Source organism: Herpailurus yagouaroundi, unplaced genomic scaffold (assembly GCF_014898765.1).
Source record: "Herpailurus yagouaroundi ecotype Mexico unplaced genomic scaffold, PumYag 198, whole genome shotgun sequence".
NCBI lineage: Eukaryota > Metazoa > Chordata > Mammalia > Carnivora > Felidae > Herpailurus > Herpailurus yagouaroundi.
The window spans coordinates 16114886-16128310 of NW_024412429.1; the positions used below are offsets into that span (position 1 = coordinate 16114886).

Consider the following 13425-nt stretch of genomic DNA (forward strand, 5'->3'; position numbering starts at 1 on the left):
CTATTAAAAAAAAGAATGAGGGGCGCTTGAGTGGCTCAGTCGGTTAAGCGTCCGACTTGGACTCAGGTCATGATCTCATGGCTTGTGAGTCTGAGCCCCATGTCGGGCTCTGTGCTGACAGCTCAGAGCCTGGAGCCTGCTTCAGAGTCTGTGTCTCCCTCTCTCTCTGCTCCTCCCCCACTCACACTCTGTCACTCTCTCAAAAATAAACATTTTTAAAAAATAAAAAAATTTAAAAAAGGAACAAACAGCAGTGCTATCAACAATAGCCAAAGTATGGAAAGAGCCCAAATGTCCATCAACTGATGAATGGATACAGAAGATGCGATATATATGTACAATGGAACATTACCCAGCAATCAAAGAGAATGAAATCTTGCCATTTGCAACTATGTGGATGGAACTAGAGGGTATGATGCTAAGTGAAAGAAGTCAGAGAAAGACAAATACCCTATGACTTCACTCGTATGTGGAATTTAAGATATAAAACAGATGAACGTAAGGGAAGGGGAGCAAAAATAGAGAGGGGGACAAACCATAAGAGACTCATAAATACAGAGAACAAACTGAGGGTTGCTGGAGGGGTTTTGGGTCAGCGGATGGACTGATTGGGCAAGAAGCATTAAGGGGGACACTTGTTGGGATGAGCACTGTGTGTTACATGCATGTGATGAATCACTGGATTCTACCACTGAAATCATTATTGCACAAAAAATTAATTAAAAATTAAAATAAAAAAAACCCACATATATCCTACCCACCCACTCACGGATAGTGATTCTAAAGATCACTTGGACCCTTATTTTGCAACCATTATGATAAAAACTGGATAAGGCAAGAATCAATGGGTGTCAGAGTATGCGGGATATTTACATGTTTAATAATTAAAAGGGTGGAGAAGCCCTATACAGTGGAGAAATTGGGCAAGAACTTAACGTTAACCGGGACACCTAGGTGACTTAGTTAAGCATCGGACTCCCCTGATTTCAGCTCAGGTTATGATCTCATGGTTCCTGAGTTCGAGCCCTGCATCCGGCTTTGCACTGACAGTGTGGAGCTGGTTTGGGATTCTCTCCCTCTCTGCTCCTCCCCCACTCTCACGGGTACACACTCTCCCTCTCTCTTTCAAAATAAATACAGAGGGGCGCCTGGGTGGCTCAGTCGGTTTGAGTGTCCAACTCTTGGTTTCCACTCAGGTCACGATCTTACCGTTGGTGGGTTCGAGCCTCACATCGGGCTCTGTGCTGACAGCGTGGAGTCTGCTTGGGATTCTCTATCCGCCCCCTGCTAGCTCCCTCTCTCTCAAATAAATAAGCTTTAAAAAATTAAAAATAAATAAGTAACCTACAGGTAAAATAGGAGGAAAAAAACACGCTAAGGAGGGTGGTGGAAGTGGGGAGAGGAGAGCTATACATTCAAACACGTCAACGTCTTAAAGGAGAAAAGCTGTAGAAATGTTCCAGATTAAAAGAAGCTAAAGAGGGGCGCCTGGGTGGCACAGTCGGTTAAGCGTCCGACTTCAGCCAGGTCACGATCTCGCGGTCCGTGAGTTCGAGCCCCGCGTCAGGCTCTGGGCTGATGGCTCAGAGCCTGGAGCCTGTTTCCGATTCTGTGTCTCCCTCTCTCTCTGCCCCTCCCCCGTTCATGCTCTGTCTCTGTCACAAAAATAAATAAAAAAAAAGACGTTGAAAAAAAAGAAGCTAAAGAATATGATGCGTAAGACCAAAGATGATCTTACAACGCAAGGTGAGAAACGCTAAAAAGGACACTGTTAAATTAGCTGACAGAATTTGAATAAGTATGGTACTTTATATACTACTGCAATAATGTAAATATATGATACTAATAACCATTCTCTGGATATAAAAGGGAGTATCTCAGGGCCCCTGGGTGGCTCAGTCGGTTGAGCGTCCAACTTCAGTGCAGGTCATGATCTCGCGGTTCGTGAGTTCGAGCCCCGCGTCAGGCTCTGTACTCACGGCTCAAAGCCTGGAGCCTGCTTCAGATTCTGTGTCTCCCTCTCTCTCTGCCCATCCCGTGCTTATGCTCTCTCTCTGTCTCTCAAAAATAAATAAATAATTGTAAAGAGTATTTTTTAAAAAAAGGAAATATCTCTAACCTTAGGAAATAACATAAGTATTTAAGAGGAAATGATGACTATAACTTATCTGCAAGAGGCTGAGAAAATTTTTCATCTCCTGCCTATGTAAGACATAACAGGAACTTGCATGCTGGTTTTTGGGTTTTCTTAACACAGAGAACAAAAAACTAAATAAAGAGGCAAATGAGGTAAAATGCTAACAATATATGAATCTAGATTAAGGGTAATTAGGTGTTTCCTGTACTTGTGTTTTTATTTTTGCAACTTTCTGTTAAGTTTGAAGTCATTGTTCAAAAAAAAAAAAATCACTCAAGATTGGGCTAAATAGAAAAAGGTGACTAAAAGGTACAAAATTTACAGTTATAAAAGAATCAAGGAGATTATTAATAGGAAAACTACTCTCTCCCAAACCCCCAAAAAGAGACACAATTCAGGGAGAGGGGAAGATAAAAGAACAGAAGTTCTGGAGACAGACTGTGTTTAAATATCAGGTGCACCACATCTAGTACTGGGCCCTTGGGCAAATTTCCTGAAGTTTTGTTCTGAATGTCCTCACCTGAAACATAGGTCACCTTTAGTACTTCCTGCTAAGGTTTCTTAGGAGGAAGTATCAGTCAGCTATCTATAAAACAATAAAGCAAAAATTCTAATGGGTTTTTTCCCTCATTGTCATCAAACAGAACTACTTAAGCATAATCTTTTTTTTTTTTTTTTACCAATTCCAAAAATGATCTGTAAATTGCAGGAGATTTTGAAATTTGAAAAATTGGAAAATGACCTTCATAAAGACAATGTCCAGAGATGATCACTATTAAGTAACTGTGATAGCTTTTTCTGGGTAAGTTATTTAATAGTCTTCGAAACTATGATATAATGGCTGCATAATTTCTTTTTGCCTCCCCCTATTGTTAGACAACTCGTCGGTCCCAATTTTTCACCACCACACTCTGCATCAAATATTCACCTGTATAAATCACTGTCCAAACCCCTGACCAGGTTTGAACAGAAGAGGGCAGTATTGAACAGCTTTCGGCTCTCCCAAACTGGAAACCTTGCAAATTTCCCAGACCAGAAGATTCAAAAATCTACCATACATAAGGCTTAGGTGCCTTTTCAAATTCTGTATAGTTGAATGACATGTTATACCTACATGACCTCTTTGACTCCCATCACAGATACCGAGGGGGAAAACGGGGCACAAACACCTTGGGTTGGCTCCCTCCCTCTCCTTTTCTTTATTTGCACCATGTGAGGATCCAGATCCTTTACCCCATTTAGGACCAAGGGCAAGTCTAACGCGGCCACAGCCTTTCTGTGTTGAACTCCTTCCCCTGCTTTCCCAGCCAGGCTGTACGCAGTAAAATGAAATCACCGCGCGTTTCCCAGATGCTGCCTGAAGGGGGAGCTCTCCAGACACGACCATCCTCATTCCCATCCTTGTTCTAGCATGGGGTTAGCGGAAACCTTTTCACAGGTATTTTCAGGTGCTGTCTGCATGCCGGTTCTGAAAGAGTTAAAGATCACAGCATGGGGAGCAAGGCTGCTGGCCTGGAGGAGAGGACCACAAACCAGCAGGTTTGGCTGCTGGGAGTGAAGGCAGCTGGTGAGAGACAGAAGGCCAGGGATAATAACCTAGGAAACACAGGCCAGTGTGTGCCCCGAACCCAGTCTCGGCACAGTAAAATCCATTCAAAACCACACTCAGAAACGTTTCATTAATAAATTTACTTTTAAATGACTTCAAAACCTCCTCTACTATAACTTTCAACTCATCAGCTCCGTACAGGATCATCTGCTCTAGATTTGTCGGACTGGACAGGAAGAGGAAAATCAAAAAGCCCCGCTCACTCGAAGCATCACTGATTGGGGGGATACACGTTCCTGGTGCCCAAAAAAGTCCTTCCCCAGAAACCAGTTTTAGAGTAGGCCTTTCTGATGTCACATGTCAGTATCGTATCACTCATGGGGGATTTTGAACTGCCCAAATTACCCACTTTGAACACACTGCTGTTAATCCAGCTAGTTTCTCAAATGCCCCAAAAAAGCCCAAACACCGTGTTCGCTTATCCACTGCCGCGGGGACTGGGCTAGAACCCTCCGCATTCTTACCTGGCATCAAAGACCGCACACAGGCTTGGAGAGGAAGCCGGTTAATGTGTCCACTGGAAAAGCCTCCAGGAGGGAGAGCTGGCACATGCGGGTTCCCCCCTCACCCCACAGCCACTCACAAGGACGAGGACTGACTACAGTGCTCGCCATGGTCCACACACTCATGAGAACCACGTTTCACACCACTTTGGCGGGTACACGGCTTGTGTTAACGTGTTTTCCCACGTCGACCATCAGTGGGAACAGCGTCACAGAAGTCTTCTCAAACAGACATTGCCGCAGAAACCATGCATTTCTATTCCCTTTGTCTGGAAGGAGGCCCCAATCATGTGCCCGTGTGAGAGGGTGCATCTGTTGAAAACATTACATTGGAAATGCAAAGGATGCTTTTAAATACTTTTTTCAATGTTTATTTTTGAAGGGGAGAGGCATAGAATGTGAGCAGAGGAGGGGCAGAGAGGGAGGGAGACAGAATCCAAAGCAGGCTCCAGGCTCCGAGCTGTTAGCACAGAGCCTGGTGTGGGGCTCGAACTCCCAAGCCGTAAGATCACTCACCTGACTGAGCCGCTCAGGCGCCCCAAGAGGACTTGTTTTTTAAATTTATTTTAGTGATCCCTACAACCAACGTGGGGCTTGAACTTAGGAACACAGAATCAAGACTACACGATCCTCTGACAGAGCCAGCCCAGGTACCTCAGAGAAGATGATGTTGAAAAATGATGGGGGAGCCTGGGTGGCTCAATCAGTTAAATAAATGTCTGACTCTTGATACTAATTTTGGCTCAGATCATGATCTCACGATTTGTGAGATCCAGCCCTGCCCCGGGCTCTGTGTTAACAGCGTGGAAGCTGCGTGGGATTCTCGCTCTCCATCCCTCTCTCTCTGCCTCTCTCCTGTGTGCTCGCTCTCTCAAAATAAATAAATTCTAAAAAATTTAAAAAATAAATATGACGTACATCAGGCACCTGGGTGGTTCAGGTGGTCACGCGTCTGACTCTTTTTAAAATTTTTTTTTTCAACGTTTATTTATTTTTGGGACAGAGAGAGACAGAGCATGAACGGCGGAGGGGCAGAGAGAGAGGGAGACACAGAATCGGAAACAGGCTCCAGGCTCTGAGCCATCAGCCCAGAGCCTGACGCGGGGCTCGAACTCCCGGACCGCGAGATCGTGACCTGGCTGAAGTCGGACGCTTAACCGACTGCGCCACCCAGGCGCCCCAGCGTCTGACTCTTGATTTCGGCTCAGGTCACGAACTCAGTTTCATGGGTTTGAGACACAAGTCAGGCTCTGCACTGATGGTGTGGAGACTGCTTGGGATTCTCTCTCTCTCTCTCTCTCTCTCTCTCTGCCCCTCCCCTCTTTCTCAAAATAAATAAACTTAAAAAAAAATGATGTACAAGGTGTTTTCATGCACTTAATTTTCTGAATATGCCCTAGAAGGAAAACCCTTAGGTGACCCGACACAGTAGATCAATGCTGGACACAAAAGAAACTGCCAGTACAGCTTCTGGAAGCTGTCCTACCAGCAGAGACTTTGGGCAAGCTTGTTTGTCTCATGTTTCTCTAAGACAAATGAAGTGATATCCTTAACAAGCGCAGACAGTGAAATGGAGAAGAAATGTGACACCCAGTGGTACTTATTTTCTGGAGCGAACACCCATAACTATAGTTTCATTTTTAAAAGCATAAGCCATTATTCTCTTTACTACAACATAGGAAAACTTGTAACAGAGCTTTAATAATAATCTCCTATGTATTTCTTAATATTTTGTAAAACTTTGTCATAGTAAGCCCTCTCAAAGTTAAACAAAAACAAGAAGTCTATGGACCGGGGAATATTAATGAAGTCAAACAAATTGAGAATAGATGAAAAGTATCTTTAATGATGTCTCAAGGAAGAAAACTTGGGGGTGTCTGGGTGGCACAGTCAGTTATGTGGTGGACTCTGGATTTACGCTCAGGTCATGATCTCGCAGTTCGGGAGATCAGGCCCCACACCAGGCTCCACACTGACAGTGCATGGAGCCTCCCCTCACTCTCTCTCTCCCTCACTCTCTCTCTCTGAACCTCCTCCACTCACACTTGCTCTCTCTCAAAATAAAAAGAGAGAAAGAAAGAGAGAGAGAGAGAAAGAAAGAGAAAGAAAAGAGAGAAAGAAAGAGAGAGAGAAAGAAAAGAAACAAAGAAAGAGAAAAGAAAAAAGAAAAGAAAAGAAAAAGAAAAAGAAAGAAAGAAAAAGAAAGAAAAAGAAAGAGAGACAGAAAGAGAGAGAAAGAAAGAGAAAGAAAGAAAAGAAAAGGAAGGAAGGAAGGAAAACTTGAAAGCATTTCATGTATAGAAACCCACTTTGGTAGACAATGATTATAGCTTTTTAGGTGTCACTTTCTACTAAACAATGTTTAATCTCCAGATAAATGTCCAGTTAGTCTATCCCAATTTTACGAAATCGGTCACAAGAGATCTATATTGTGCATGGGCCAATATACATTTTCCTTGTGAAAGTAACAATCCCCCAACTTCCCAAGTTTCAAAAGGGACATGATCCCCAAAAAGTCACAGTGCTATTGTGGATGCTGTGTTCCTCACAGACACCCCACTCCAATGTCCATATATGCAATCAACAGTTCCAGGACCCAAAACCTGCAGAGTCTCTTTTCACTCTTCCAAATACTTAAGAGATTAAGACATAAAAGTATAACTTGTTCCTTTTAGTTTAGAATTTTAAAGGAAAAAAAAAAAGTCTCACCTACTGCAAATTTTCAATGCTTTTATCCAAACGTAGCTCTCAAATTTCCATGGCACAACTACTGTGATTTTTTGGTCAGAGAAAAAGTGCAATATTGCAAAAGCTACAACATTAACTGAACCAGCGCGCTGTTCCCCAGGCACATCGGGCCTGCTGGCTGCTGACATCTGGATCTGGTTAACTCTCTCCTACGATCTGCAACATTGTCCTGGAGTTTTTCCAGAAATTCTCTACATTCTAAATCCTTCCCTTATATCCTACACACCCACTCCCCTTGTTCTAACGCTCATTAACCACAAAACCTCAAAGGGGAGATGTTTAAGTGGGATTAAAACTCAGAGAGGCAAAACCCCGTATCGGAGGCGTACAGGTGAGTCACCATTGGCCTTGGCCTCAGTAGTGATGTTCAATGGTTCCTTATACATCTGGGCAGGTGAAAACAGGGGTAACACTGAACCAGTACTAACATCCCTTACACAGTGAGAATCTAGAGGCTCTTTACAAGGTACTCTACAGCTGTGCTTTTTTCGTAGCTACGGAACACCAAGAAAAGCTTAGTTTTCATCTTAAAAAGAGGGTTAAACAACCACTTTGTGCAGGATTCTCGCGGGGCATAAGGATAACTGCCACACGGATCGGGCAGTTGGCAAGTCGCAGGTGCTTCTGGTGTATACCAAAAAGCCTCCATGGGAGACACAAGCAGCCACGTGGAGGCTCCTCTTGTGATCTTGTAGTATGATTTGCATAGAGAAAGGCATTTTAAATCATCTAGAACTTGCATGAATGTTGGGATTCTTCCTTTCCCAGTTTACTTTAGAGATAAAGAGCAATGCTGTCCTAATTCCTCATGATAATCTACAGTTAGTCTCAATAATGTGCATGAGTTAGAACAAATAGGGAAGATATTTTCCAAGTACCTTTTGAAATTCAAAAAACGCTTCTTTTCCTGGCATACCATTAATAGGTTGGTGGGGAGAAGACACTACCATTAATAGGTTGGTGGGGAGAAGATCATCATTGTACCTGATCACATATTTGCTGTTTTTTTTTTTTTTAAGTTAAAAAAAATTATTTAAGTAATCTCTACACACAACATGGGGCTCGAACTCACAACCCTGAGATCAAGAGTTGAGCGCCCCTCTGACTGAGCTGGCTAGACACCCCCTATTTTCTAGTTTTTAAGCGAGGGGTTGCTCATGTGGTGATGAGGGTAAGATATCAAGAAAGACAAAGTATGTAATGTGAATATGCAATCATTTTACAATTCAAGTTCTGCTGCCTTCATCTCACTCGTCTGTGTATGGGCAGTGGGGTAGAATAACAGCCCTTAAGGGACAGCTTTTCCCTGCTTCCAGAAAAGGAAACTCATTCCTAAGCACAAAAATATTATCAGTCCAGGGGCGCCTGGGTGGCGCAGTCGGTTAGGCGTCCGACTTCAGCCAGGTCACGATCTCGCAGTCCGTGAGTTCGAGCCCCGCGTCGGGCTCTGGGCTGATGGGTCGGAGCCTGTTTCCGATTCTGTGTCTCCCTCTCTCTCTGCCCCTCGCCCGTTCATGCTCTGTCTCTCTCTGTCCCAAAAATAAATAAACGTTGAAAAAAAAATTAAAAAAAAAAAATATTATCAGTCCAATCCCTTCCTGTTCATTGTGAAATTTAAATGCTCCGTGCATAACGTAGTACTGCAGAGGACTAGAACTCTCTTTCACATTATTTAGATGAGTAATCTGATATTTAATTAACACTTAAGGCCAGTTTTAAAAGCCTTCGTTGCTTTTCAAGATTCTGACCAACTGAAGACTAGTCACTATAAATCTTCCTTATCAGGTTAACTTTTAAAGGAAAAAAAAAAAATGACAGTTCAAACTCCCTGTTATTTCTACTTCATCCACCACAAAATGTTTATTCGCTGTTTAATTTTTGGAGGTAAGAATTTCTGTACACCTCCTGGCACGAAATTTTGCCACATCCTCCATACCAACATGATAATAGAATTTAAGCTCAGAAAGTCATCAATCCAATTGCTTGAAGCTGCCTTTAAAAATAGTGCTTCCAACTATTTCTGTTCATTTGTCTATCTATGGGGATTATCTGAACCAGTTTTTAGAAGCCCTACATGTACCCCAAGTTTGTTACCTATTAATTACTTTGAAAAAGAAACACCTTCCTTTCCCGTAAGAAACTCACCAAGTGATAAACCAGATAGGGAATATACTAAAGATTGTGCTACACGCAAAGAGCACCCAAAAGAAAGTTCTAATCACAGAACCCCACCCCCCAGCTGTGACACCCTACAAACCACCCTCCCAGGCAGCCTCTCTCAGGGTTTGGGATTTCTAGGTTTCATTCACAGTAAAGTCACGCGCTAGAAAAAATTAAAAATTTTGTTTTCAATTTATTTTATTTTGTATAGTCTATTCGATGATAGATCTTAGGTATCTCGTAAGCCCTCATGCTATAGAAATGGTAGAAAGGCTTACAGTATTAACTTGAGGAAGGAATTCTGAGGAAATCTCCAAGTAAACAAGCTAATCTATAGGAAGTGAGAGCTATTTTTAGTTTTGCTACACTTTCACATTCATTTAAAATTCCACAGAAGAACCAGGCTTTGCAGAAGCAATTATATTGAGAAAAATGTAAAGTCTAGAAATTCTATACTGCCCTTTTAAGAAAATGCGTAGATTTGGTGAGTGGTCTCAAATAGCAAGGAGCTGATCTTAGAAATCTAAATTAGCAAATGGGAGTTTTTTTCTTCCTGATGAGGGGTAAAGGGAGAGAGGAGGAGAAAACAGGCAGGTTCCAAAGGAGTCAGGCTACAGTACAATTGGATTAATGATCAAATAAATACAATTTAGAAAAGTTGTCAGTACCTTCTCCAAGTCTGAGAAGTTATATATATATATATAACTCATTTGCTAGGGGTAGGAATTAAATATCAGAATTCATGCTCACAACTAGATTTCTAGAAAGGACGCTTTAAAACCATACATTCTTACTACTAGTGCCTAAATGCTGCTACCTGCTAGCCCATCAACCTTGTACTATGTGTTCATTAAAACCATCATTTAAACCACAGCTAACATCTTAGACCCGCCCCCACCCCATCAATCGCCAAGTGCACCTTCACTGAAAGTTTCTAATAATCAGGTCAAAAGGCCAAATAGCGTGATTATCTCAAAACCAGGAATTTACTTTTTTATGGCTACAAGAGATTAGGTTAGGCTTTCACACCGATTTTTCCAATGCGCCCCCATCTACCACGTCTCTCTCTTCAGCTGGTGCTGTTCTCCCGCCCCTGAAAAACTACACCGAGAGTCTCCCCTAAGTACCTACAGGAAGACTCCCGCCGAGGCGAAAGGAAAACGCCGGGTGTGTCGGGTTCTTGCTGAGCCAGAGAGCGAACGCTCTTCTGATTGGCATTCGTGTCCGTCTGCCGACCTTCCCACCGGTGTGTTCAGCCACGGACCTCGAAACTCTCCACCCAAACGCAGGTGAGAGGCGAAGGGCGCACGTATTCCACCTGCTACGGGGGCAGAACGCAACGGCCCGGCTCCCGCCTTACCTGTGATGGTGATGATGCCCAGCATAGTTACTAGCACACCCGCAGGTGACAACAGCGGGTCCTGGCCGGCCTTTGGCGGCGGGCTGACGCGCCACGCGGTCTTGCCAACCCCGTGCGGCCTCGCTGCGATCAGAAAGGAGTAACCGCCAAGCCACCCTCAGAGAGGATCCGGGACAACGAAAGGTGCCTTCGGAGCTGCGGCAGAAAGGGGCCGAGGATGCATCGCGCCCGCTAATTATAGGAGGCCCCAGCCCCGGCCGCCCACCCAGCGGGGGGGGGGGGGGGTTGGGACCCCGCCCCCCGCGCGCGCTGGGACTTGGCACAGCGCGGGCGTCACGTGCTTCATTTTAAAGGCGAGGAGCCCTCCCCCGCGCTGGTCTCCGTTAATGGTCAGCGAGGCTCTGCAAAGCGACCCGGGGAGGGTTTAAAAGTTGCTGGGATGCATAACCCAGAGTCAGCAACATTTTATCAGAGCCGTTACTTCATTCCTGGCGCTGATTTACGACTTGGGTCTCAGCTTTTAGCCTTACTTAAAGCAAATAACCGCACAGATACTACGTTCTACGGCCAGTTTTTACAGCACGTCCTGTATCCTCGTTTGTGTGAAGGCTGATGAGGTGCAAAGCACTGTTTGCTTTTTAGCACCTAGAATATTTCATATTTTCACCATGTTTGACACACACAAGGTGCGCTGATCTGGGGATGGCCACTGATCTCGGCTGTTCCATTTCTTGGTCTTTGAGATGGGCGGTTACAAGGCAAACTCTGTGTCCCCAACACTGGGTCGAGGAAAATTTTTTTTAAACATTTTTATTTACTTTTGAGAGACAGAGACAGCGTGTGAGCAGGGGAGGGGCAGAGAAAGAGGGAGACACAGAATCGGAAGCAGGCTCCAGGCTCGGAGCTGACAGCATAGAGCCTGACGCGGTGGGGGGTGGGGGCGGGGGACTTGAACCCACCAACTGTGAGATCATGACCTGAGCTGAAGTTGGACGCTCAACCCAGCCGCCCAGGCACGCCCCTCGAGGAAACTTTTAAAAAGCCCAAATACTTGAGCAATAGGTCTGTATTTTATTTTTATGATATAAGTTAACTAAATTTTTAGATCAAACTATGCCATCTTCCAAAATATAGACACTGTCCTATCTCTAATATACAAGCAACGCTGCATGGAAATCGGTCAGAACCTACATTAAAAATTCTGAAAATTTCAGGCAGCCCTGAATTCTTAACATTTTTTCCCCTGAAACTTTAGAATGTTCTACATAAAAACACAAGATAAGTGATAAACAAGTCTTACAATTCTGACCCTCTTTTCTATGCCAATATTCTGTTAGGGTAGGTCTGTGTAGGCTCCCTGGCTGTGCCGCCTCCTTTTCCCCCTTGTACTATTTATCACCACATGCCTTGCCTGCCTGGCCCCCTTTACCACAGGCTCTTCCCCTGGGCAAACATAAGAACGGTTTACTATTGCTCTTCTCTTCAGACGGAGAAGCTCAGATCTTGTTCATTACTGGGTGGGGGGGCAGAGAGAGGCCTGGGGTGGACCAGAGTGAGCAGAGTAAAGAGAAGGGTGGGGGAGAAGGGTCGAGAAAAAGCTGAGCACAGAGATGCTGGCTGGAACTTAGTTGCTTCTGCTGGCCACCAGGAGGCGCAACACACCAGGGTCAGGCCTAAACTGAGCAGAGTTAAGGCGGCAACGTTCCCAGCAATCAAGCCCTGTTAACCAAAATCAGTTTCAGCCTCTCCACTGACCGGGCTTCTCTCTTCTATCCCAGCAAACACCCAGCCTGGCCGTTAAGGGCCCGTGGGAACAGGGAGTGATGAGCTCCTTGTCCTAACGGCTGGGATCTGATTCCCAAAGCAAGCCACTTTCTAACCTTTCATCTTCTCTAGAGGACTCTTAACTCGGGTTCACAAATAGCTTCAATTATACTGAGAGTCTGGTGTGTGTGAAATACTGCCGGTGGAACGGTCCGGTCCCTCTGTAGTGCACAGTTAAGGGGTCGGGTCACAGCAGCTCTGTATTTCTCCCCTCTCCCCGCCTACACCTGCAGCCCCAGCGCTGGGGAGTCCTGGCTGTAACAGATCATGGATAAAAGAGACTCTGGAGGCTGCACTGGTGGTCTGTTACATTAAATGACTGGTCTACAGCCTTCCTAAGCATGTGTATCAGTCCAAACAGTGTGTCCCCCATCCCTCCCGCCCCCATGGAGCCCACACCACTTCTTCAACTGTCCCAGGAGCCCCAACTACCTCGGGGACCTATGGTCTCAGTAATACCTCACTACTCAGCACTAACTGTTGGGGACAGCACATGGCCATCATCTGCCACCTCTAAAATACACATGTCCCACTTATGGGTATGTCTTGTTGATTCTGACCTTGCTTAACTGTACTACCAGCTCCTTTCCTTCCTGGAAGTCTAACTTCTAACAGAAGGACCGGCACCAGAAGCTCCATGAGCTGGACTGGAGGAGACTTCACTAGTTACAAATTTAAGGCCCCAAACAACACTTGCAAAGATAAATGGAGGGGCGACTGGGGGGGGGGGGGGCAGGGCTCAGTCCGTTGAGTGTGTCTGACTTCAGTTCAAGAAGTATCTCACAGTTCATGAGTTCAAGCCCCACATCAGGCTTGTTGCTGTCAGTGCAAAGCCCGCTTCAGATCCTCTGTTTACCACCCACCCCCCAGCTCTGCCCTTCCCCCTCTCAAAAATAAATAAAAATTAAAAAAAAAAAAAAGATAAATGTGCTGCTGTGTAATTTTGTTAAGCTTTTTCTTTTTAAGACACTGGTAAAGATACTAACACATCTAATCTGCTATTCTTATAGAAGTAGTTAAAACCACAAGGCAGGGGCGCCTGGGTGGCTCAGTCGGTTAAGCGTCCGAAACTTCGACTCAGGTC

At 44.7% G+C, this 13425-nt stretch overlaps 1 protein-coding gene across 3 annotated transcripts in view; it reads right to left on the reverse strand.

The window, feature by feature from the left end:
- The window catches only part of AKAP12 (A-kinase anchoring protein 12), a 105468-nt gene that overhangs the window by 14836 nt on the left and 77207 nt on the right, over window positions 1-13425 (reverse strand). The window contains exon 1 of one of the 3 annotated variants that reach the window (XM_040448889.1): window positions 10518-10729. The exons of the other annotated variants lie outside the window; for them this stretch is intronic. Within the exon in view, the coding sequence (XP_040304823.1) occupies window positions 10518-10542 (25 nt within the window). The 5' untranslated portion in view covers window positions 10543-10729. Of the gene's footprint in view, window positions 1-10517; window positions 10730-13425 lie in introns of those variants that run through there. 3 annotated transcript variants of the gene reach the window in all.